The 24097-nt window shown below is 61.8% G+C and overlaps 5 protein-coding genes, 2 pseudogenes and 2 gene segments (V, D, J or C); 4 read left to right on the plus strand and 5 right to left on the minus strand.

Moving 5' to 3' along the window:
• LOC104557688 (M1-specific T cell receptor alpha chain-like) overlaps window positions 1–6714 on the minus strand; it is a 50417-nt gene extending 43703 nt beyond the window's left edge. The window contains exons 1-2 of the mRNA XM_062019051.1: window positions 6202–6714; window positions 5636–5916 (exon numbers count right to left, since the gene is read on the minus strand). Coding sequence (XP_061875035.1) covers window positions 5636–5916; window positions 6202–6250 — 330 coding nt within the window. The 5' untranslated portion in view covers window positions 6251–6714. The remainder of the gene's footprint in view (window positions 1–5635; window positions 5917–6201) is intronic.
• LOC133628924 (feather keratin Cos1-2-like) lies at window positions 553–855 on the plus strand. Its single transcript, XM_062019053.1, has one exon. It carries the CDS (start codon window positions 553–555, stop codon window positions 853–855), a length of 303 nt encoding a protein of 100 aa, XP_061875037.1.
• LOC133628926 (feather keratin Cos2-3-like) lies at window positions 4655–5217 on the plus strand. The gene has a single exon (XM_062019055.1). The coding sequence runs from the start codon at window positions 4672–4674 to the stop codon at window positions 4966–4968; it is 297 nt and encodes a 98-aa protein (XP_061875039.1). The 5' UTR covers window positions 4655–4671; the 3' UTR covers window positions 4969–5217.
• Window positions 6715–8606: 1892 nt separating the features above from the next.
• Window positions 8607–9575, minus strand: LOC133628923 (T cell receptor alpha variable 26-2-like; annotated as a pseudogene).
• Window positions 9576–11309: 1734 nt separating this feature from the next.
• Window positions 11310–11872, plus strand: LOC133628925 (feather keratin Cos2-3-like). The gene has a single exon (XM_062019054.1). The coding sequence runs from the start codon at window positions 11327–11329 to the stop codon at window positions 11621–11623; it is 297 nt and encodes a 98-aa protein (XP_061875038.1). The 5' UTR covers window positions 11310–11326; the 3' UTR covers window positions 11624–11872.
• Window positions 11873–12146: 274 nt separating this feature from the next.
• Window positions 12147–13372, minus strand: LOC133628722 (T cell receptor alpha variable 1-1-like). The segment is given in 2 exon segments: window positions 12147–12571; window positions 12860–13372. Coding segments are annotated over 2 exon segments (474 nt in total).
• Window positions 13373–15241: 1869 nt separating this feature from the next.
• Window positions 15242–16263, minus strand: LOC133628814 (T cell receptor alpha variable 26-2-like; annotated as a pseudogene).
• Window positions 16264–17979: 1716 nt separating this feature from the next.
• Window positions 17980–18690, plus strand: LOC133628815 (feather keratin Cos2-3-like). The gene has a single exon (XM_062018369.1). It carries the CDS (start codon window positions 17997–17999, stop codon window positions 18291–18293), a length of 297 nt encoding a protein of 98 aa, XP_061874353.1. The 5' UTR covers window positions 17980–17996; the 3' UTR covers window positions 18294–18690.
• Window positions 18691–18816: 126 nt separating this feature from the next.
• LOC133628723 (T cell receptor alpha variable 1-1-like) lies at window positions 18817–20039 on the minus strand. The segment is given in 2 exon segments: window positions 18817–19241; window positions 19527–20039. Coding segments are annotated over 2 exon segments (474 nt in total).
• Window positions 20040–24097: the final 4058 nt, after the last annotated feature.

The following is a 24097-nucleotide window of genomic DNA, read 5'->3' on the forward strand; positions in this document are numbered from 1 at the left end:
ATAGCCCATAGCATCACCTGGGATGCTTTGCATTCAGGATGACCTTGTCAGAAAATCATCACCTCTGCAAAGGAAGCCTTTGGCAGCCTGGGGCAGGGAAGGTCCACGATAAAAGCCAGCCCAGCTCCTCGCTCCTTCATCCACTTCTCTTGCCTCCTTTTCCTCAGGAGTCAGGTGAGTCTCAAGACCCTTCTCCTTCTCTGCTTTCTCAAAAAGGAGGTCTCACTTCGGTAGACCTCTCAGCTGTCACCACCTGTCTTCTGCACTACATGTGAGGGCTGCATGTCACGGCAAAGGGAACTGGGGAGAGGGCTGGAGATGGAGGGAAGGTGGAACTGTACCGAGGTAGCCTCTGGACTCAGCACTAACTGCTGGTGGCTCTTTCTGGGCCATGGTAGGATGAGGCCAAGAAGCCTTCATATGTCTTAGCACAGCCTCCACATCCAAACTCTGCATGTTCTTTGCCTCTCTCATGATGTGGTGACAGGCTGCTTCTCATTCATGCTCTGCTTCCTCCCTGCTCTGTCTCCTAGGTCACCTCCAGCCTCAGCCATGTCCTGCTGTGACCAGTGCCAGTCCTGCCAGCCCTGCGGCCCGACCCCGCTGGCCAACAGCTGCACTGAGCCCTGCTGCAGGCAGTGCCAGGACTCCAACATCATCATCCAGCCCTCTGCTGTGGTGGTGACCCTGCCCGGCCCCATCCTCAGCTCCTTCCCTCAGAACACCGTTGTGGGCTCCTCCACCTCTGCTGCTGCTGGCAGCATCCTCAGCAGCCAGGGAGTGCCCATCTCCTCCGGGGGCTTTGACCTCTCCTGCATCACCAGCCGCTACTGTGGCAGCAGATGTCCCTGCTAAAGCTGCCACCAACAGCCTCAGACAAGGACTCCCAGGAACTCAGAACATGATGCTATACAGAGGATTGGAGTTCATGCTGCTATTTTCTGACTAGCTGGTCATCTCTGGTGTGTCCTGCAAGGGCAAGATTGGAAGGTATCAGCCTGGGCTCTGTGAAAACACCACCAATGTCTCTCTCCTGTCTTCACTCACCCTTTTCTCTCTTTTCTTTGCTGTTGTCTTGTGCTCCCCCAAAAGTCTGCTGGGAGGATTCCAGCCAGTATCCTGCCAGCCTGTCTTCTATGCTGGGGCAGGCTGATGGGTAAAGGGGCACAGATTCCTGTCTGTTCCTGCTCCCCCTGGCTCTGGAGATCTCCGCTTGGCGTGACCTTGTTTCCCTCTTTAGACATTAATAAAATGCTGCAACCATGTATGTGTCCCTGAGATTGTCTTTCATCCACATCCTGAATGCTGAGGGAGAAGAGCATTGCTTTGTGGGAGGTGAGAGCGCAAAGGAGCCCTTCACCACTGGCAGAAGCCTTGGAGAGTGGGACACACGGCATTGATTCATTTTCAGACCTCCTGGAACTGAGGAAGACATCCCAGGTCACTTGACAGGCAGCGGCCATCAGTCCTTGCCCTCTGTAATTCTGCTCAGAAACAGAACCATAGAATCACAGAATGGTGGGGGTTGGAAGGGACCTTTAGAGATCATTGCCCAGTGATCCAACCTATCCCCTGTAGAGCTCCTTGTCCCACAGGAGACTCCATAGAACTTCCTAGTTTGGTACCAGCAGTGAGTGAAGCTGCAAAGGGACACCCACTGAGCTGAGCATCACCCTGGGTCATTTGGGACGTTTGTTCACAATACCACGAAATCCCTCTGAAAATCGTCATGTAAAGGACGCAGGGCTATAAACTTTGTAAAGGGCAACAAAAGCTGAGCATCCTTGGCAAAAGGAGAGGGACAAGACGCAGCATGGCACGGGCTGGCTGAACATCTCTGCCCTCCACCACGCACGACGGAGCCAGTGCTGCCAGGACGTAGGGATGGCCAAGGAGTGCAATGGGATCCAGAGCGCTCCGAGCCGCGCGGAAGGCACCCAGACGGAACCCCGCTCGGCTCCCGCCTCCCACAGAGCGCCGCGACTCCGGCGCAGCGGGACAGAACGCGGCCGGCAGGACCCGGAGCGGCGGGCGGCAGCGCCCCCTGTCGGCCCCGCCGTGCCGCCCGCGGCGGTTCGTGCCCGGCCGCAGCCCCGGCTCCTCTCCCCGTGTCTCCCACGGCGCACCAGTACACGGCCGCGTCCCCGCGCCGGGGCCGGGAGAGCCGCAGCCCGCTGGACCGCCGGTCTGCCGACACCGACAGCCGCCCCGACGGCGACCGCAGCTCCTGGGACCCTCGGAGAGCGCTCACGAGCCACTCGGGACCTCGGCCCGGGAACTGACGGTACCAGTGGATATAGTCATAGGAGTTGATGCTGGGGTGAGAGCAATTGATGGTGATGCCGATCTCCTCGCTGGTCTCTGCCCGCGGCTCCTGCTGCACCTGGGCTCTGCCCGCAGCCACTGCCGAGAGAAAAGAAGGAAAAGCGCTCCAAAGCTGCTCTGCCCAGCTCTGCCTGCTGCTGCCCGCACTAACCCCGCAGCCGCCGCCAGCAGCGTCCCGACGTGATGAGGAGAAGAGTTTGCACAGGCTGTCAGCAGGTGCCCCGATGGAAGTGGCCCTTAATTGCTGTGGGAGAGCCGAGTGCGAGAACGCCGGGGGAAGGCTGGACGTGTTGAGGAAGGAAAGGGAAGCAAAGGCAAAAGAGGGAGGACGCGGCGAGCGGGAAGCAACGACTGATGGGCGATCCGGCAGGAGCCCGGGGAAAGGCAGGAAAGAGCGAGCGCCGGACACAGAAGCGAGCGCTGGGTTCTGTGGGGGCTGCAGCAGAGGGAGGGAAAGACGGGAGGCCGCTTCGGGATAGAGGTCGGTGAGGAAGCGCCGAGGGAGCCGCGGGGACCCCCAGGCTCAGCCCCGGCCCCCCGCAGCCCCGCGCACCCAGCAGCAGCGCGGCCAGCCCGGCCAGCCCCGCGCCCCGGCCCCGCCGCATCCCGCCGCTCCGCCGCCCGCGCCTCGCTGTGCCCAGCCAGCCCCGGCCCTGGGCTCCGGCCCCGCCGCCTCCTCCACAACGCCCCCTTCTCTCCCCTCCCCTCCCCTCCCCTCCCCTCCCCTCCCCTCCCGGCCCGGCCCGGCCCGGCCCTGCGCGGCCGCCGCTGACAGCTCCGCCCCGGGGCTCAGCCCCCAGCGGCCCCTCGCCCGGCCTCACACGGCTCCGGGGCTCTGCCGACAGCCTCCCTTCAGCTGCCTCTCTGCACTCCCAGCCCAGCTCAGCTGTGACAGGGCCCCCGCACCCTGCGAGGCCTTGGTGGGACCCTGCTCAGGACGTCCGCGTCCTCCCTGGCCCAGGGAGCTCCAGTCTGGACGCAGAACTCCAGACGTGGTCCCACAGGGGACACACAGTCACGGACACTTTCCTGCCCCTGCTGACAGCGCTTGTTCCAGCACAGCTCACCATGCCCTTGCTCTTTGCTGCAGGGGAACGTCTCTTGCTTATGCTCACCTCACTGTCTCCTCAACCCCAACATCCTTCTCTGGGCATCTGCTTCCCACACAGGGACTCCCCAGCACGTCTGGCTGCAAGGTCTTACTTCTACCCCAGACACAAACCCCCGACGTTCACACAAACGCAGCTGCTCAAAAACACACACAAGGACCAGAGCAGAGTGTGGACTCTGCTGAGGGCAGACGGGGACAACTGCATCAGGGCTCAGGCATTCTGGGCAGAGAAAAGCCCCAGCCATGCCCACGCCGTTCTTTGTGAGCTCTCAGGCAGCACACAAAAGAGACGAGGGAAAACAGGCCAGATGCTTTTCCTGAGGTCCATGTTAGGGAGGAGGGGGGCAAAGCCAACAAGACACCCCACAACAGCTATGGAGGCAACAACGAGTGCCCCTCAGGCTGAGCCTCTGAAGGAGGGAAAGAGCTGGACATGGCCCATGCTCAAGCTTGGCAGCTCTGGGACAGCCAGCTGAGGAGGGCTGCATCCTCCTCCTGAGAATGACGCTTCCGACGGCCCCTCCGGAGTGGCCCAGGCTGACACCAACTGCCTGCGCTGGACCCCTCCAGCACTTGAGCTGAGTCTGCTGCCCGCACTGCTGCATTCCTGCCTTGGAAACGCTGGGGCCTTTCATCCCAGAGCTCAGAAGCAGCCTTCACTGGGGAGTGGGCATGGCCCAGAGCTGGAAATGAAAAGGCAGCAGCGTTGGAAATGAAAGCACAGCCCATATCATTAGCTGCCACGGTTTGCATTTCAGGCGAGTGCGTCAGCAAATTGTTACCTCTGCAAAGGCTGCCTCAGGTCCTGCAGCCACGAAGGGCAGCTATAAAAGGCAGCCCAAGTCCCTGCTCTCTCATCCGCTTCTCCTGCCTCCTTCTCCTCCTCGGGAACAGGTGAGTCTGAAGCCCCTTCTCTTCCCCTTCCAAAGAGGGATCTCTCCTCCAGAAACCTCTCTGCTGAGAGTGCTCCGTCCTGTCCTGGGCTCTGGTTCTTCTTCTCGTGCCAATGGAAAGAAGGGAGAGGTCTGACTCGGTTTGGGAACTTGGAGGGAGCTTCCCACGTGCAGGCTGCTCTGTGGAGAGCGATGCAGAGCGTGTGGCTGCTGGCACAGCTTCCAGCTCCCCACTCGGTCGTGCCCGTGGCCGCCTCGTGCCAGTGTCCCCAGGCTGCTCCTCAGCCAGCGTGTGCTCTGCTCCCTCCTTGTTGTGTCCCAGGTGAAACGCCAGCGCCAGCCATGTCCTGCTACAGCTCGTGCCAGCCCTGCGGCCCGACCCCGCTGGCCAACAGCTGCACTGAGCCCTGTGTCAGGCAGTGCCAGAGCTCCAACGTGGTCATCGAGCCTCCTGCTGTGGTGCTGACCCTGCCCGGCCCCATCCTCAGCTCTTTCCCTCAGAACACCGTTGTGGGCTCCTCCACCTCCGCCGCCGCTGGCAGCATCCTCAGCAGCCAGGGAGTGCCCATCTCCTCCGGGGGCTTTGACCTCTCCAGCATCACCAGCCGCTACTGTGGCAGGAGATCCTCCCCCTGCTAAAGCCGCTGCTGCCAGCCCGGACGAGGACCTCCAGGAATCCAGCCGAGATGCTGGACTGAGGACACAGCTCACGGCCATCGCTTTGGCAGAGGCTGAGCAGCCAGGGCTGCCCTTGCACAGGAGGGCACCTGGGGCTCTCTGAAACCAGGGCCAACGTCTCGCTTCCCTGCCTTATTCTCTCTCCCATCTCCTGTCTCCTGTTCTGCTGGGCTGTGGGAGCCCCCGAGCCAAGCTGGGGCATCAGCTGGCCCCCGTCCCTGCGTGGTGCAGGCAGCTGGATGCCCTGTGGGATCTCCCCTGTGGGTGATGGGCACAGACTTTCTGCAGTTGCTGCTGCTGCTGCTCTTCCTGCTCTGGGAGCCTCCTCTAGAGATTTCCCACCTCAGAGTCATTAAAGTTTTCTGCATCCCAGCCTCTGCCTCTGAATAATCCTTTTCCTGGTGGGCACTGCCTCGTGTTGCCAAGGAGCAAAGGCAGGGCCTTGGGTGGCAGGGACAAGGTGGGGGCACAAGCTGGGCTTCGATCAGTGCCAGAGCAATGAGGAGCTGCCACATGGGGCAGTGGGGCCCTTGCAGCCACTGTCTCCAGCAGCTGAGCAAGAACATCCCCTCCCTGCCCTGGGTTGTTGCACAGCCAAGGAAGCTCCCTGCACCGCGGTGTCTTGCACAGCACAGAGGTACAAGGCACTGTCAGAGACCTCGACTTCCTCCAGCTGCAGGAGGCTGTATTTCCCCGTGGTGTTCAGCACAGTCCTGAAACGGCCAGTGACCTTCTGGTCAGATCTTGCTTGATACGAGAGCAGCTGGGGAGCTTGGCCTTTCTTCTGCTGGTACCAGAGCAAGACATCGAAGCCAGAGCTCTGGTATGTGCAGGTAGTTTTGAAGGAGTCCCCCTGCTGCAGTGTGACTTCTCTTTGTGGCTGGGTGACGGTGACCTGCCCCATGGTGCCTGGAAGAAAGCACAGAGCAGATGGATCAGAAGAGAGAGGCAGAGAGAGGGTTCAAAGGGCCTCTCCCCCCCTAGGAGACAGAGAAGGTTTCTGAAGTATCTCTGCTTTCTGCCTACCAACAGCAAGAGCACCTTGAGAGAAGCAGGGCAGAGCCACAAATGCCAGCTGACATTTATCACAGCTTTCCTGGCTTTCAAGAGTATTTCCCCACATGGTCTGATGAAGCTGCTGAGGGTTTTGCCAGAAGAAGAAGTAGGTGCTGAGGAAAAAAAGGCAGGACTTACCCAGCAGTGTCCCCAGAAGGACAGTGAGGACGAGGGATCCCAGGTGCATGCTGAGACCAAGCTGCCTGTTTGCTGTGTGAGAGAGTGCGCAAAGCAGCTCCCAGCCCCGAGATGACAGAGCTGCAGGAAACCACTCTGCTGGGGGAGCAAAGGAAGAAGAGCAGAGCTCTGTCCTTGCTGTGCCTGCAAGGCTCCTTCTGGGCTTTTCCCTCCTGCAGCAGCCAGCCCTGTGGCTGCCTCAGCCAAAGGCAGCATCAGCATCTCCCCAGGGAGGACCCCAGGGATGCCGGTGCTGGGAAGGGGCTGTTCCTGCTCAGCTCACAGGGCAGCCCTCACCTCCCCAGCTCCAGGCGCCTGCTCTGCTGCACAGCCACTGCTGGGACAAGGGGCAGCTCAGAGGCTTTCTGCCCACCCAGGGTACCCACCTTCCCTCAGGAGGCCTCAGATTCTGGGATCTTCTGGGAACAGGAGGCTCTTCTGTTTCCCTCATCTCCTGTTTCTTTCCTCAGTCCCCTGGGAACCAACATCTCTCTCCCATACAGGAGCTGGGGCCTGGCTGCTGCTGAGCTGCAGATATCACTTGGCAGTCTTGGCCCTCCCAGGTGTCCTGCATTCCCTGCCAGATCCTGAATGCCCCCTCAGAGCTGGTGGAGTGCAGCTGAGGATGAGCACACAGCTGAACTGCCCTGCTGGGGGGGGAGGGGGGGGAGGATCCAATCCACAGCTTGCTTACCCATTTGGGTGCCCAAGGGGCTTCTCAGCCCCTTCCAGTACCTCACAGAGACACGGTTGGACAGGAACACAGCCTGAGTTTTCTTTGGCACCCCTGAAGGCCTCGGGGCCCTCAGTTGCTACCGTGGCTCCTGAGCTGACATCAGTCCCTGCCGGCTGCCAGCGTGGCTGCTGCCGACAGCTTCCCACACAGCTTCCCCTGAGCAGGGCCAAAAGGGGCTGTGCAATACAGACTCAGCATAACAAGAGCCCCCTCCTCCAACAGCGGCGGCTGGTGAGTGCTGAGGGAAGAGTCCGAGCTGCACAGGCAGTGGGGACACTTCTCCTGAGCGCTCGCTGCTGTGTCCCGCTCCGTTTTGGCGGCTCGTGGCTGTTCCCGAGCCTGCTGGGGCAATGAACCCTCGTGGCAAGGAAGGCCAAGAGCACCCTGGGCTGCAGTGGGAAGAGCATGGCCAGCAGCACAAGGCACCCGATCCTCCTTCCTCATGATGGTTAATGCAGCGAGGCCAGCAAGACGGGGCAGGGACCGGAGCATCTTTCCTGGGAGGATGGGCTGCGAGGGCTGTTGGTGTTCAGCCTGGGGAAGAGAAGGCTGGAGGGGCAGCTTGGAATGGGTGTAATGGGAGGGAAGGAAAAGGAGAGACTTCTGAGTCTGCTGTGCTTGGGACTGCACACCTCTGCTATGAGGAAGCTCTGTAGGGGTGAAATTACTGTTGGTGAAATGCTCAGCACAAGGGAAAACCCCCAGACTTCAACCTTCCCTGTGTATCAGGTGTGCAAGGGCCAAGGAGAGGTTGTTTAGCACTGGGAGGGCTCTTCTCTGGGCAGTCAGGCTACTGCTGGGCTTCTGCCATCCCTTCAAGTCAGGAGCTGCTGGACATCAGAAACAGATGCTGGGAGACAAGTGGAGAGAGGAAGCAGAGGGGCAGACCACATGTGAGCATGGGGCTGATCCATGTGCTTGCCTGGCCAAGGCAGTTGCTCTGCCTTGTTTGCCCCTGTGTCAGTTGTTCCCTGGAAACACAGTTATCAAGTCCAGACGGGACAGAGTGCAGGGTGATCCTTCACTCTGTGCCTCAGAAGCGTGTGACCAGGGGTCTTGAACAGCTCTGTCAGCTCCTTGAGCCACTGGCTGGGGACTGACTGGAGCCCACAGTCTCTTGCCAGAGGCCTCCTGACAGCTCTCACTCACCTCAGACCCCCAGCCCCTTGGGGCAACTCAGCAAATCCGTGTTGGACTCACTCACGGAGTAGGAACCTGGCAACTCCTGAGGTTATGGTCAGGGTGTCCAGCCCAGAGCTTTTGCCTGTCTCCCGGGCCTCAACTCCAAAGGTGCCGAGTCCAAACAAACAAGCTGGTTCTGACAACCCCGGGCAGCTGTAGTGAGCGAGTGGCAGTGCCTGTGACCTCCACATCCCCTTCTCCTCTGGCTGTGGATGTGGCGTGACTTTATAACACTCTCGGGAACATTTGGAAAGCCCCGTGAAACCCTGTAGCTGGAGGGTGTCACTGTTCCCGTGTCCATGTCCCCACATCCGTGTCCCTATGTCTCTGAGCCCGTATCTCTAAGTCTCTGTGTCCGTGTCCCTGTGTGTCCGTGTCCCTGTGTCTGTGTGTCCGTGTGTCCGAATCTCTACGCCTGTGTCCTGTGTCTGTGTTTCCGTGTCCCTGTGTCCGTATCCCTACGCCTGTGTCTCTGTGTCGGTGCCGCTGTCGCTGTCCCGGTGCTGCCGGAGCGGCGGGCGGCAGCGCCCCCTGTCGGCCCCGCCGTGCCGCCCGCGGCGGTTCGTGCCCGGCCGCAGCCCCGGCTCCTCTCCCCGTGTCTCCCACGGCGCACCAGTACACGGCCGCGTCCCCGCGCCGGGGCCGGGAGAGCCGCAGCCCGCTGGACCGCCGGTCTGCCGACACCGACAGCCGCCCCGACGGCGACCGCAGCTCCTGGGACCCTCGGAGAGCGCTCACGAGCCACTCGGGACCTCGGCCCGGGAACTGACGGTACCAGTGGATGAACTCGTTTAACTTGATGTTGGGGTGAGAGCAATTGATGGTGATGCCGATCTCCTCGCTGGTCTCTGCCCGCGGCTCCTGCTGCACCTGGGCTCTGCCCGCAGCCACTGCCGAGAGAAAAGAAGGAAAAGCGCTCCAAAGCTGCTCTGCCCAGCTCTGCCTGCTGCTGCCCGCACTAACCCCGCAGCCGCCGCCAGCAGCGTCCCGACGTGATGAGGAGAGGAGTTTGCACAGGCTGTCAGCAGGTGCCCCGATGGAAGTGGCCCTTAATTGCTGTGGGAGAGCCGAGTGCGAGAACGCCGGGGGAAGGCTGGACGTGTTGAGGAAGGAAAGGGAAGCAAAGGCAAAAGAGGGAGGACGCGGCGAGCGGGAAGCAACGACTGATGGGCGATCCGGCAGGAGCCCGGGGAAAGGCAGGAAAGAGCGAGCGCCGGACACAGAAGCGAGCGCTGGGTTCTGTGGGGGCTGCAGCAGAGGGAGGGAAAGACGGGAGGCCGCTTCGGGATAGAGGTCGGTGAGGAAGCGCCGAGGGAGCCGCGGGGACCCCCAGGCTCAGCCCCGGCCCCCCGCAGCCCCGCGCACCCAGCAGCAGCGCGGCCAGCCCGGCCAGCCCCGCGCCCCGGCCCCGCCGCATCCCGCCGCTCCGCCGCCCGCGCCTCGCTGTGCCCAGCCAGCCCCGGCCCTGGGCTCCGGCCCCGCCGCCTCCTCCACAACGCCCCCTTCTCTCCCCTCCCCTCCCCTCCCCTCCCCTCCCCTCCCCTCCCCTCCCCTCCCGGCCCGGCCCGGCCCGGCCCTGCGCGGCCGCCGCTGACAGCTCCGCCCCGGGGCTCAGCCCCCAGCGGCCCCTCGCCCGGCCTCACACGGCTCCGGGGCTCTGCCGACAGCCTCCCTTCAGCTGCCTCTCTGCACTCCCAGCCCAGCTCAGCTGTGACAGGGCCCCCGCACCCTGCGAGGCCTTGGTGGGACCCTGCTCAGGACGTCCGCGTCCTCCCTGGCCCAGGGAGCTCCAGTCTGGACGCAGAACTCCAGACGTGGTCCCACAGGGGACACACAGTCACGGACACTTTCCTGCCCCTGCTGACAGCGCTTGTTCCAGCACAGCTCACCATGCCCTTGCTCTTTGCTGCAGGGGAACGTCTCTTGCTTATGCTCACCTCACTGTCTCCTCAACCCCAACATCCTTCTCTGGGCATCTGCTTCCCACACAGGGACTCCCCAGCACGTCTGGCTGCAAGGTCTTACTTCTACCCCAGACACAAACCCCCGACGTTCACACAAACGCAGCTGCTCAAAAACACACACAAGGACCAGAGCAGAGTGTGGACTCTGCTGAGGGCAGACGGGGACAACTGCATCAGGGCTCAGGCATTCTGGGCAGAGAAAAGCCCCAGCCATGCCCACGCCGTTCTTTGTGAGCTCTCAGGCAGCACACAAAAGAGACGAGGGAAAACAGGCCAGATGCTTTTCCTGAGGTCCATGTTAGGGAGGAGGGGGGCAAAGCCAACGAGACACCCCACAACAGCTATGGAGGCAACAACGAGTGCCCCTCAGGCTGAGCCTCTGAAGGAGGGAAAGAGCTGGACATGGCCCATGCTCAAGCTTGGCAGCTCTGGGACAGCCAGCTGAGGAGGGCTGCATCCTCCTCCTGAGAATGACGCTTCCGACGGCCCCTCCGGAGTGGCCCAGGCTGACACCAACTGCCTGCGCTGGACCCCTCCAGCACTTGAGCTGAGTCTGCTGCCCGCACTGCTGCATTCCTGCCTTGGAAACGCTGGGGCCTTTCATCCCAGAGCTCAGAAGCAGCCTTCACTGGGGAGTGGGCATGGCCCAGAGCTGGAAATGAAAAGGCAGCAGCGTTGGAAATGAAAGCACAGCCCATATCATTAGCTGCCACGGTTTGCATTTCAGGCGAGTGCGTCAGCAAATTGTTACCTCTGCAAAGGCTGCCTCAGGTCCTGCAGCCACGAAGGGCAGCTATAAAAGGCAGCCCAAGTCCCTGCTCTCTCATCCGCTTCTCCTGCCTCCTTCTCCTCCTCGGGAACAGGTGAGTCTGAAGCCCCTTCTCTTCCCCTTCCAAAGAGGGATCTCTCCTCCAGAAACCTCTCTGCTGAGAGTGCTCCGTCCTGTCCTGGGCTCTGGTTCTTCTTCTCGTGCCAATGGAAAGAAGGGAGAGGTCTGACTCGGTTTGGGAACTTGGAGGGAGCTTCCCACGTGCAGGCTGCTCTGTGGAGAGCGATGCAGAGCGTGTGGCTGCTGGCACAGCTTCCAGCTCCCCACTCGGTCGTGCCCGTGGCCGCCTCGTGCCAGTGTCCCCAGGCTGCTCCTCAGCCAGCGTGTGCTCTGCTCCCTCCTTGTTGTGTCCCAGGTGAAACGCCAGCGCCAGCCATGTCCTGCTACAGCTCGTGCCAGCCCTGCGGCCCGACCCCGCTGGCCAACAGCTGCACTGAGCCCTGTGTCAGGCAGTGCCAGAGCTCCAACGTGGTCATCGAGCCTCCTGCTGTGGTGCTGACCCTGCCCGGCCCCATCCTCAGCTCTTTCCCTCAGAACACCGTTGTGGGCTCCTCCACCTCCGCCGCCGCTGGCAGCATCCTCAGCAGCCAGGGAGTGCCCATCTCCTCCGGGGGCTTTGACCTCTCCAGCATCACCAGCCGCTACTGTGGCAGGAGATCCTCCCCCTGCTAAAGCCGCTGCTGCCAGCCCGGACGAGGACCTCCAGGAATCCAGCCGAGATGCTGGACTGAGGACACAGCTCACGGCCATCGCTTTGGCAGAGGCTGAGCAGCCAGGGCTGCCCTTGCACAGGAGGGCACCTGGGGCTCTCTGAAACCAGGGCCAACGTCTCGCTTCCCTGCCTTATTCTCTCTCCCATCTCCTGTCTCCTGTTCTGCTGGGCTGTGGGAGCCCCCGAGCCAAGCTGGGGCATCAGCTGGCCCCCGTCCCTGCGTGGTGCAGGCAGCTGGATGCCCTGTGGGATCTCCCCTGTGGGTGATGGGCACAGACTTTCTGCAGTTGCTGCTGCTGCTGCTCTTCCTGCTCTGGGAGCCTCCTCTAGAGATTTCCCACCTCAGAGTCATTAAAGTTTTCTGCATCCCAGCCTCTGCCTCTGAATAATCCTTTTCCTGGTGGGCACTGCCTCGTGTTGCCAAGGAGCAAAGGCAGGGCCTTGGGTGGCAGGGACAAGGTGGGGGCACAAGCTGGGCTTCGATCAGTGCCAGAGCAATGAGGAGCTGCCACATGGGGCAGTGGGGCCCTTGCAGCCACTGTCTCCAGCAGCTGAGCAAGAACATCCCCTCCCTGCCCTGGGTTGTTGCACAGCCAAGGAAGCTCCCTGCACCGCGGTGTCTTGCACAGCACAGAGGTACAAGGCACTGTCAGAGACCTCGACTTCCTCCAGCTGCAGGAGGCTGTATTTCCCCGTGGTGTTCAGCACAGTCCTGAAACGGCCAGTGACCTTCTGGTCAGATCTTGCTTGATACGAGAGCAGCTGGGGAGCTTGGCCTTTCTTCTGCTGGTACCAGAGCAAGACATCGAAGCCAGAGCTCTGGTATGTGCAGGTAGTTTTGAAGGAGTCCCCCTGCTGCAGTGTGACTTCTCTTTGTGGCTGGGTGACGGTGACCTGCCCCATGGTGCCTGGAAGAAAGCACAGAGCAGATGGATCAGAAGAGAGAGGCAGAGAGAGGGTTCAAAGGGCCTCTCCCCCCCTAGGAGACAGAGAAGGTTTCTGAAGTATCTCTGCTTTCTGCCTACCAACAGCAAGAGCACCTTGAGAGAAGCAGGGCAGAGCCACAAATGCCAGCTGACATTTATCACAGCTTTCCTGGCTTTCAAGAGTATTTCCCCACATGGTCTGATGAAGCTGCTGAGGGTTTTGCCAGAAGAAGAAGAAGTAGGTGCTGAGGAAAAAAAGGCAGGACTTACCCAGCAGTGTCCCCAGAAGGACAGTGAGGACGAGGGATCCCAGGTGCATGCTGAGACCAAGCTGCCTGTTTGCTGTGTGAGAGAGTGCGCAAAGCAGCTCCCAGCCCCGAGATGACAGAGCTGCAGGAAACCACTCTGCTGGGGGAGCAAAGGAAGAAGAGCAGAGCTCTGTCCTTGCTGTGCCTGCAAGGCTCCTTCTGGGCTTTTCCCTCCTGCAGCAGCCAGCCCTGTGGCTGCCTCAGCCAAAGGCAGCATCAGCATCTCCCCAGGGAGGACCCCAGGGATGCCGGTGCTGGGAAGGGGCTGTTCCTGCTCAGCTCACAGGGCAGCCCTCACCTCCCCAGCTCCAGGCGCCTGCTCTGCTGCACAGCCACTGCTGGGACAAGGGGCAGCTCAGAGGCTTTCTGCCCACCCAGGGTACCCACCTTCCCTCAGGAGGCCTCAGATTCTGGGATCTTCTGGGAACAGGAGGCTCTTCTGTTTCCCTCATCTCCTGTTTCTTTCCTCAGTCCCCTGGGAACCAACATCTCTCTCCCATACAGGAGCTGGGGCCTGGCTGCTGCTGAGCTGCAGATATCACTTGGCAGTCTTGGCCCTCCCAGGTGTCCTGCATTATTCCCTGCCAGATCCTGAATGCAGCCTCAGAGCTGGTGGAGTGCAGCTGAGGATGAGCACACAGCTGAACAGCCCTGCTGGGGGGGGGGGATCCAATCCACAGCTTGCTTACCCATTTGGGTGCCCAAGGGGCTTCTCAGCCCCTTCCAGTACCTCACAGAGACACGGTTGGACAGGAACACAGCCTGAGTTTTCTTTGGCACCCCTGAAGGCCTCGGGGCCCTCAGTTGCTACCGTGGCTCCTGAGCTGACATCAGTCCCTGCCGGCTGCCAGCGTGGCTGCTGCCGACAGCTTCCCACACAGCTTCCCCTGAGCAGGGCCAAAAGGGGCTGTGCAATACAGACTCAGCATAACAAGAGCCCCCTCCTCCAACAGCGGCGGCTGGTGAGTGCTGAGGGAAGAGTCCGAGCTGCACAGGCAGTGGGGACACTTCTCCTGAGCGCTCGCTGCTGTGTCCCGCTCCGTTTTGGCGGCTCGTGGCTGTTCCCGAGCCTGCTGGGGCAATGAACCCTCGTGGCAAGGAAGGCCAAGAGCACCCTGGGCTGCAGTGGGAAGAGCATGGCCAGCAGCACAAGGCACCCGATCCTCCTTCTTCATGATGGTTAATGCAGCGAGGCCAGCAAGACGGGGCAGGGACCGGAGCATCTTTCCTGGGAGGATGGGCTGCGAGGGCTGTTGGTGTTCAGCCTGGGGAAGAGAAGGCTGGAGGGGCAGCTTGGAATGGGTGTAATGGGAGGGAAGGAAAAGGAGAGACTTCTGAGTCTGCGGTGCTTGGGACTGCACACCTCTGCTATGAGGAAGCTCTGTAGGGGTGAAATTACTGTTGGTGAAATGCTCAGCACAAGGGAAAACCCCCAGACTTCAACCTTCCCTGTGTATCAGGTGTGCAAGGGCCAAGGAGAGGTTGTTTAGCACTGGGAGGGCTCTTCTCTGGGCAGTCAGGCTACTGCTGGGCTTCTGCCATCCCTTCAAGTCAGGAGCTGCTGGACATCAGAAACAGATGCTGGGAGACAAGTGGAGAGAGGAAGCAGAGGGGCAGACCACATGTGAGCATGGGGCTGATCCATGTGCTTGCCTGGCCAAGGCAGTTGCTCTGCCTTGTTTGCCCCTGTGTCAGTTGTTCCCTGGAAACACAGTTATCAAGTCCAGACGGGACAGAGTGCAGGGTGATCCTTCACTCTGTGCCTCAGAAGCGTGTGACCAGGGGTCTTGAACAGCTCTGTCAGCTCCTTGAGCCACTGGCTGGGGACTGACTGGAGCCCACAGTCTCTTGCCAGAGGCCTCCTGACAGCTCTCACTCACCTCAGACCCCCAGCCCCTTGGGGCAACTCAGCAAATCCGTGTTGGACTCACTCACGGAGTAGGAACCTGGCAACTCCTGAGGTTATGGTCAGGGTGTCCAGCCCAGAGCTTTTGCCTGTCTCCCGGGCCTCAACTCCAAAGGTGCCGAGTCCAAACAAACAAGCTGGTTCTGACAACCCCGGGCAGCTGTAGTGAGCGAGTGGCAGTGCCTGTGACCTCCACATCCCCTTCTCCTCTGGCTGTGGATGTGGCGTGACTTTATAACACTCTCGGGAACATTTGGAAAGCCCCGTGAAACCCTGTAGCTGGAGGGTGTCACTGTTCCCGTGTCCATGTCCCCACATCCGTGTCCCTATGTCTCTGAGCCCGTATCTCTAAGTCTCTGTGTCCGTGTCCCTGTGTGTCCGTGTCCCTGTGTCTGTGTGTCCGTGTGTCCGAATCTCTACGCCTGTGTCCTGTGTCTGTGTGTCCATGTGCCTGTGTCCGTGTGTCTGTGTCTGTGTGTCCGTGTCCCTGTGTCCGTATCCCTACGCCTGTGTCTCTGTGTCGGTGCCGCTGTCGCTGTCCCGGTGCTGCCGGAGCGGCGGGCGGCAGCGCCCCCTGTCGGCCCCGCCGTGCCGCCCGCGGCGGTTCGTGCCCGGCCGCAGCCCCGGCTCCTCTCCCCGTGTCTCCCACGGCGCACCAGTACACGGCCGCGTCCCCGCGCCGGGGCCGGGAGAGCCGCAGCCCGCTGGACCGCCGGTCTGCCGACACCGACAGCCGCCCCGACGGCGACCGCAGCTCCTGGGACCCTCGGAGAGCGCTCACGAGCCACTCGGGACCTCGGCCCGGGAACTGACGGTACCAGTGGATGAACTCGTTTAACTTGATGTTGGGGTGAGAGCAATTGATGGTGATGCCGATCTCCTCGCTGGTCTCTGCCCGCGGCTCCTGCTGCACCTGGGCTCTGCCCGCAGCCACTGCCGAGAGAAAAGAAGGAAAAGCGCTCCAAAGCTGCTCTGCCCAGCTCTGCCTGCTGCTGCCCGCACTAACCCCGCAGCCGCCGCCAGCAGCGTCCCGACGTGATGAGGAGAGGAGTTTGCACAGGCTGTCAGCAGGTGCCCCGATGGAAGTGGCCCTTAATTGCTGTGGGAGAGCCGAGTGCGAGAACGCCGGGGGAAGGCTGGACGTGTTGAGGAAGGAAAGGGAAGCAAAGGCAAAAGAGGGAGGACGCGGCGAGCGGGAAGCAACGACTGATGGGCGATCCGGCAGGAGCCCGGGGAAAGGCAGGAAAGAGCGAGCGCCGGACACAGAAGCGAGCGCTGGGTTCTGTGGGGGCTGCAGCAGAGGGAGGGAAAGACGGGAGGCCGCTTCGGGATAGAGGTCGGTGAGGAAGCGCCGAGGGAGCCGCGGGGACCCCCAGGCTCAGCCCCGGCCCCCCGCAGCCCCGCGCACCCAGCAGCAGCGCGGCCAGCCCGGCCAGCCCCGCGCCCCGGCCCCGCCGCATCCCGCCGCTCGCGCCTCGCTGTGCCCAGCCAGCCCCGGCCCTGGGCTCCGGCCCCGCCGCCTCCTCCACAACGCCCCCTTCTCTCCCCTCCCCTCCCCTCCCCTCCCCTCCCCTCCCCTCCCCTCCCGGCACGGCACGGCCCTGCGCGGCCGCCGCTGACAGCTCCGCCCCGGGGCTCAGCCCCCAGCGGCCCCTCGCCCGGCCTCACACGGCTCCGGGGCTCTGCCGACAGCCTCCCTTCAGCTGCCTCTCTGCACTCCCAGCCCAGCTCAGCTGTGACAGGGCCCCCGCACCCTGCGAGGCCTTGGTGGGACCCTGCTCAGGACGTCCGCGTCCTCCCTGGCCCAGGGAGCTCCAGTCTGGACGCAGAACTCCAGACGTGGTCCCACAGGGGACACACAGTCACGGACACTTTCCTGCCCCTGCTGACAGCGCTTGTTCCAGCACAGCTCACCATGCCCTTGCTCTTTGCTGCAGGGGAACGTCTCTTGCTTATGCTCACCTCACTGTCTCCTCAACCCCAACATCCTTCTCTGGGCATCTGCTTCCCACACAGGGACTCCCCAGCACGTCTGGCTGCAAGGTCTTACTTCTACCCCAGACACAAACCCCCGACGTTCACACAAACGCAGCTGCTCAAAAACACACACAAGGACCAGAGCAGAGTGTGGACTCTGCTGAGGGCAGACGGGGACAACTGCATCAGGGCTCAGGCATTCTGGGCAGAGAAAAGCCCCAGCCATGCCCACGCCGTTCTTTGTGAGCTCTCAGGCAGCACACAAAAGAGACGAGGGAAAACAGGCCAGATGCTTTTCCTGAGGTCCATGTTAGGGAGGAGGGGGGCAAAGCCAACGAGACACCCCACAACAGCTATGGAGGCAACAACGAGTGCCCCTCAGGCTGAGCCTCTGAAGGAGGGAAAGAGCTGGACATGGCCCATGCTCAAGCTTGGCAGCTCTGGGACAGCCAGCTGAGGAGGGCTGCATCCTCCTCCTGAGAATGACGCTTCCGACGGCCCCTCCGGAGTGGCCCAGGCTGACACCAACTGCCTGCGCTGGACCCCTCCAGCACTTGAGCTGAGTCTGCTGCCCGCACTGCTGCATTCCTGCCTTGGAAACGCTGGGGCCTTTCATCCCAGAGCTCAGAAGCAGCCTTCACTGGGGAGTGGGCATGGCCCAGAGCTGGAAATGAAAAGGCAGCAGCGCTGGAAATGAAAGCACAGCCCATATCATTAGCTGCCACGGTTTGCATTTCAGGCGAGTGCGTCAGCAAATTGTTACCTCTGCAAAGGCTGCCTCAGGTCCTGCAGCCACGAAGGGCAGCTATAAAAGGCAGCCCAAGTCCCTGCTCTCTCATCCGCTTCTCCTGCCTCCTTCTCCTCCTCGGGAACAGGTGAGTCTGAAGCCCCTTCTCTTCCCCTTCCAAAGAGGGATCTCTCCTCCAGAAACCTCTCTGCTGAGAGTGCTCCGTCCTGTCCTGGGCTCTGGTTCTTCTTCTCGTGCCAATGGAAAGAAGGGAGAGGTCTGACTCGGTTTGGGAACTTGGAGGGAGCTTCCCACGTGCAGGCTGCTCTGTGGAGAGCGATGCAGAGCGTGTGGCTGCTGGCACAGCTTCCAGCTCCCCACTCGGTCGTGCCCGTGGCCGCCTCGTGCCAGTGTCCCCAGGCTGCTCCTCAGCCAGCGTGTGCTCTGCTCCCTCCTTGTTGTGTCCCAGGTGAAACGCCAGCGCCAGCCATGTCCTGCTACAGCTCGTGCCAGCCCTGCGGCCCGACCCCGCTGGCCAACAGCTGCACTGAGCCCTGTGTCAGGCAGTGCCAGAGCTCCAACGTGGTCATCGAGCCTCCTGCTGTGGTGCTGACCCTGCCCGGCCCCATCCTCAGCTCTTTCCCTCAGAACACCGTTGTGGGCTCCTCCACCTCCGCCGCCGCTGGCAGCATCCTCAGCAGCCAGGGAGTGCCCATCTCCTCCGGGGGCTTTGACCTCTCCAGCATCACCAGCCGCTACTGTGGCAGGAGATCCTCCCCCTGCTAAAGCCGCTGCTGCCAGCCCGGACGAGGACCTCCAGGAATCCAGCCGAGATGCTGGACTGAGGACACAGCTCACGGCCATCGCTTTGGCAGAGGCTGAGCAGCCAGGGCTGCCCTTGCACAGGAGGGCACCTGGGGCTCTCTGAAACCAGAGCCAACGTCTCGCTTCCCTGCCTTATTCCCTCTCCCATCTCCTGTCTCCTGTTCTGCTGGGCTGTGGGAGCCCCCGAGCCAAGCTGGGGCATCAGCTGGCCCCCATCCCTGCGTGGGGCAGGCAGCTGGATGCCCTGTGGGATCTCCCCTGTGGGTGATGGGCACAGACTTTCTGCAGCTGCTGCTGCTGCTGCTCTTCCTGCTCTGGGAGCCTCCTCTAGAGATTTCCCACCTCAGAGTCATTAAAGTTTTCTGCATCCCAGCCTCTGCCTCTGAATAATCCTTTTCCTGGTGGGCACTGCCTCGTGTTGCCAAGGAGCAAAGGCAGGGCCTTGGGTGGCAGGGACAAGGTGGGGGCACAAGCTGGGCTTCGATCAGTGCCAGAGCAATGAGGAGCTGCCACATGGGGCAGTGGGGCCCTTGCAGCCACTGTCTCCAGCAGCTGAGCAAGAACATCCCCTCCCTGCCCTGGGTTGTTGCACAGCCAAGGAAGCTCCCTGCACCGCGGTGTCTTGCACAGCACAGAGGTACAAGGCACTGTCAGAGACCTCGACTTCCTCCAGCTGCAGGAGGCTGTATTTCCCTGTGGTGTTCAGCACAGTCCTGAAACGGCCAGTGACCTTCTGGTCAGATCTTGCTTGATACGAGAGCAGCTGGGGAGCTTGGCCTTTCTTCTGCTGGTACCAGAACAAGCCATAGAAGCCAGAACTCTGGTATGTGCAGGTAGTTTTGAAGGAGTCCCCCTGCTGCAGTGTGACTTCTCTTTGTGGCTGGGTGACGGTGACCTGCCCCATGGTGCCTGGAAGAAAGCACAGAGCAGATGGATCAGAAGAGAGAGGCAGAGAGAGGGTTCAAAGGGCCTCTCCCCCCCTAGGAGACAGAGAAGGTTTCTGAAGTATCTCTGCTTTCTGCCTACCAACAGCAAGAGCACCTTGAGAGAAGCAGGGCAGAGCCACAAATGCCAGCTGACATTTATCACAGCTTTCCTGGCTTTCAAGAGTATTTCCCCACATGGTCTGATGAAGCTGCTGAGGGTTTTGCCAGAAGAAGAAGTAGGTGCTGAGGAAAAAAAGGCAGGACTTACCCAGCAGTGTCCCCAGAAGGACAGTGAGGACGAGGGATCCCAGGTGCATGCTGAGACCAAGCTGCCTGTTTGCTGTGTGAGAGAGTGCGCAAAGCAGCTCCCAGCCCCGAGATGACAGAGCTGCAGGAAACCACTCTGCTGGGGGAGCAAAGGAAGAAGAGCAGAGCTCTGTCCTTGCTGTGCCTGCAAGGCTCCTTCTGGGCTTTTCCCTCCTGCAGCAGCCAGCCCTGTGGCTGCCTCAGCCAAAGGCAGCATCAGCATCTCCCCAGGGAGGACCCCAGGGATGCCGGTGCTGGGAAGGGGCTGTTCCTGCTCAGCTCACAGGGCAGCCCTCACCTCCCCAGCTCCAGGCGCCTGCTCTGCTGCACAGCCACTGCTGGGACAAGGGGCAGCTCAGAGGCTTTCTGCCCACCCAGGGTACCCACCTTCCCTCAGGAGGCCTCAGATTCTGGGATCTTCTGGGAACAGGAGGCTCTTCTGTTTCCCTCATCTCCTGTTTCTTTCCTCAGTCCCCTGGGAACCAACATCTCTCTCCCATACAGGAGCTGGGGCCTGGCTGCTGCTGAGCTGCAGATATCACTTGGCAGTCTTGGCCCTCCCAGGTGTCCTGCATTATTCCCTGCCAGATCCTGAATGCAGCCTCAGAGCTGGTGGAGTGCAGCTGAGGATGAGCACACAGCTGAACAGCCCTGCTGGGGGGGGGGGATCCAATCCACAGCTTGCTTACCCATTTGGGTGCCCAAGGGGCTTCTCAGCCCCTTCCAGTACCTCACAGAGACACGGTTGGACAGGAACACAGCCTGAGTTTTCTTTGGCACCCCTGAAGGCCTCGGGGCCCTCAGTTGCTACCGTGGCTCCTGAGCTGACATCAGTCCCTGCCGGCTGCCAGCGTGGCTGCTGCCGACAGCTTCCCACACAGCTTCCCCTGAGCAGGGCCAAAAGGGGCTGTGCAATACAGACTCAGCATAACAAGAGCCCCCTCCTCCAACAGCGGCGGCTGGTGAGTGCTGAGGGAAGAGTCCGAGCTGCACAGGCAGTGGGGACACTTCTCCTGAGCGCTCGCTGCTCTGTCCCGCTCCGTTTTGGCGGCTCGTGGCTGTTCCCGAGCCTGCTGGGGCAATGAACCCTCGTGGCAAGGAAGGCCAAGAGCACCCTGGGCTGCAGTGGGAAGAGCATGGCCAGCAGCACAAGGCACCCGATCCTCCTTCCTCATGATGGTTAATGCAGCGAGGCCAGCAAGACGGGGCAGGGACCGGAGCATCTTTCCTGGGAGGATGGGCTGCGAGGGCTGTTGGTGTTCAGCCTGGGGAAGAGAAGGCTGGAGGGGCAGCTTGGAATGGGTGTAATGGGAGGGAAGGAAAAGGAGAGACTTCTGAGTCTGCTGTGCTTGGGACTGCACACCTCTGCTATGAGGAAGCTCTGTAGGGGTGAAATTACTGTTGGTGAAATGCTCAGCACAAGGGAAAACCCCCAGACTTCAACCTTCCCTGTGTATCAGGTGTGCAAGGGCCAAGGAGAGGTTGTTTAGCACTGGGAGGGCTCTTCTCTGGGCAGTCAGGCTACTGCTGGGCTTCTGCCATCCCTTCAAGTCAGGAGCTGCTGGACATCAGAAACAGATGCTGGGAGACAAGTGGAGAGAGGAAGCAGAGGGGCAGACCACATGTGAGCATGGGGCTGATCCATGTGCTTGCCTGGCCAAGGCAGTTGCTCTGCCTTGTTTGCCCCTGTGTCAGTTGTTCCCTGGAAACACAGTTATCAAGTCCAGACGGGACAGAGTGCAGGGTGATCCTTCACTCTGTGCCTCAGAAGCGTGTGACCAGGGGTCTTGAACAGCTCTGTCAGCTCCTTGAGCCACTGGCTGGGGACTGACTGGAGCCCACAGTCTCTTGCCAGAGGCCTCCTGACAGCTCTCACTCACCTCAGACCCCCAGCCCCTTGGGGCAACTCAGCAAATCCGTGTTGGACTCACTCACGGAGTAGGAACCTGGCAACTCCTGAGGTTATGGTCAGGGTGTCCAGCCCAGAGCTTTTGCCTGTCTCCCGGGCCTCAACTCCAAAGGTGCCGAGTCCAAACAAACAAGCTGGTTCTGACAACCCCGGGCAGCTGTAGTGAGCGAGTGGCCAGTGCCTGTGACCTCCACATCCCCTTCTCCTCTGGCTGTGGATGTGGCGTGACTTTATAACACTCTCGGGAACATTTGGAAAGCCCCGTGAAACCCTGTAGCTGGAGGGTGTCACGGTTCCCGTGTCCATGTCCCCACATCCGTGTCCCTATGTCTCTGAGCCCGTATCTCTAAGTCTCTGTGTCCGTGTCCCTGTGTCTGTGTGTCCGTGTCCCTGTGTCCGTATCTCTACGCCTGTGTCCTGTGTCTGTGTGTCCGTGTCCCTGTGTCCGTATCTCTACGCCTGTGTCTCTGTGTCCTGTGTCTGTGTGTCCGTGTCCCTGTGTCCGTATCTCTACGCCTGTGTCCTGTGTCTGTGTGTCCGTGTCCCTGTGTCCGTATCCCTACGCCTGTGTCTCTGTGTCGGTGCCGCTGTCGCTGTCCCGGTGCTGCCGGAGCGGCGGGCGGCAGCGCCCCCTGTCGGCCCCGCCGTGCCGCCCGCGGCGGTTCGTGCCCGGCCGCAGCCCCGGCTCCTCTCCCCGTGTCTCCCACGGCGCACCAGTACACGGCCGCGTCCCCGCGCCGGGGCCGGGAGAGCCGCAGCCCGCTGGACCGCCGGTCTGCCGACACCGACAGCCGCCCCGGCGGCGACCGCAGCTCCTGGGACCCTCGGAGAGCGCTCACGAGCCACTCGGGACCTCGGCCCGGGAACTGACGGTACCAGTGGATATAGTCATAGGAGTTGATGCTGGGGTGAGAGCAATTGATGGTGATGCCGATCTCCTCGCTGGTCTCTGCCCGCGGCTCCTGCTGCACCTGGGCTCTGCCCGCAGCCACTGCCGAGAGAAAAGAAGGAAAAGCGCTCCAAAGCTGCTCTGCCCAGCTCTGCCTGCTGCTGCCCGCACTAACCCCGCAGCCGCCGCCAGCAGCGTCCCGACGTGATGAGGAGAAGAGTTTGCACAGGCTGTCAGCAGGTGCCCCGATGGAAGTGGCCCTTAATTGCTGTGGGAGAGCCGAGTGCGAGAACGCCGGGGGAAGGCTGGACGTGTTGAGGAAGGAAAGGGAAGCAAAGGCAAAAGAGGGAGGACGCGGCGAGCGGGAAGCAACGACTGATGGGCGATCCGGCAGGAGCCCGGGGAAAGGCAGGAAAGAGCGAGCGCCGGACACAGAAGCGAGCGCTGGGTTCTGTGGGGGCTGCAGCAGAGGGAGGGAAAGACGGGAGGCCGCTTCGGGATAGAGGTCGGTGAGGAAGCGCCGAGGGAGCTGCGGGGACCCCCAGGCTCAGCCCCGGCCCCCCGCAGCCCCGCGCACCCAGCAGCAGCGCGGCCAGCCCGGCCAGCCCCGCGCCCCGGCCCCGCCGCATCCCGCCGCTCCGCCGCCCGCGCCTCGCTGTGCCCAGCCAGCCCCGGCCCTGGGCTCCGGCCCCGCCGCCTCCTCCACAACGCCCCCTTCTCTCCCCTCCCCTCCCCTCCCCTCCCGGCCCGGCCCGGCCCGGCCCTGCGCGGCCGCCGCTGACAGCTCCGCCCCGGGGCTCAGCCCCCAGCGGCCCCTCGCCCGGCCTCACACGGCTCCGGGGCTCTGCCGACAGCCTCCCTTCAGCTGCCTCTCTGCACTCCCAGCCCAGCTCAGCTGTGACAGGGCCCCCGCACCCTGCGAGGCCTTGGTGGGACCCTGCTCAGGACGTCCGCGTCCTCCCTGGCCCAGGGAGCTCCAGTCTGGACGCAGAACTCCAGACGTGGTCCCACAGGGGACACACAGTCACGGACACTTTCCTGCCCCTGCTGACAGCGCTTGTTCCAGCACAGCTCACCATGCCCTTGCTCTTTGCTGCAGGGGAACGTCTCTTGCTTATGCTCACCTCACTGTCTCCTCAACCCCAACATCCTTCTCTGGGCATCTGCTTCCCACACAGGGACTCCCCAGCACGTCTGGCTGCAAGGTCTTACTTCTACCCCAGACACAAACCCCCGACGTTCACACAAACGCAGCTGCTCAAAAACACACACAAGGACCAGAGCAGAGTGTGGACTCTGCTGAGGGCAGACGGGGACAACTGCATCAGGGCTCAGGCATTCTGGGCAGAGAAAAGCCCCAGCCATGCCCACGCCGTTCTTTGTGAGCTCTCAGGCAGCACACAAAAGAGACGAGGGAAAACAGGCCAGATGCTTTTCCTGAGGTCCATGTTAGGGAGGAGGGGGGCAAAGCCAACGAGACACCCCACAACAGCTATGGAGGCAACAACGAGTGCCCCTCAGGCTGAGCCTCTGAAGGAGGGAAAGAGCTGGACATGGCCCATGCTCAAGCTTGGCAGCTCTGGGACAGCCAGCTGAGGAGGGCTGCATCCTCCTCCTGAGAATGACGCTTCCGACGGCCCCTCCGGAGTGGCCCAGGCTGACACCAACTGCCTGCGCTGGACCCCTCCAGCACTTGAGCTGAGTCTGCTGCCCGCACTGCTGCATTCCTGCCTTG

The sequence above is a fragment of the Colius striatus genome, chromosome Z, assembly GCF_028858725.1.
Source record: "Colius striatus isolate bColStr4 chromosome Z, bColStr4.1.hap1, whole genome shotgun sequence".
Classification (NCBI taxonomy): Eukaryota; Metazoa; Chordata; class Aves; order Coliiformes; family Coliidae; genus Colius; species Colius striatus.

Excerpts from the sequence above, each read along its gene's own strand:
- LOC133628925 (XM_062019054.1), top strand. The coding sequence starts at position 11,327 with ATGTCCTGCTACAGCTCGTGCCAGCCCTGCGGCCCGACCCCGCTGGCC.
- LOC133628924 (XM_062019053.1), top strand. The coding sequence starts at position 553 with ATGTCCTGCTGTGACCAGTGCCAGTCCTGCCAGCCCTGCGGCCCGACC.
- LOC133628815 (XM_062018369.1), top strand. The coding sequence starts at position 17,997 with ATGTCCTGCTACAGCTCGTGCCAGCCCTGCGGCCCGACCCCGCTGGCC.
- LOC133628926 (XM_062019055.1), top strand. The coding sequence starts at position 4,672 with ATGTCCTGCTACAGCTCGTGCCAGCCCTGCGGCCCGACCCCGCTGGCC.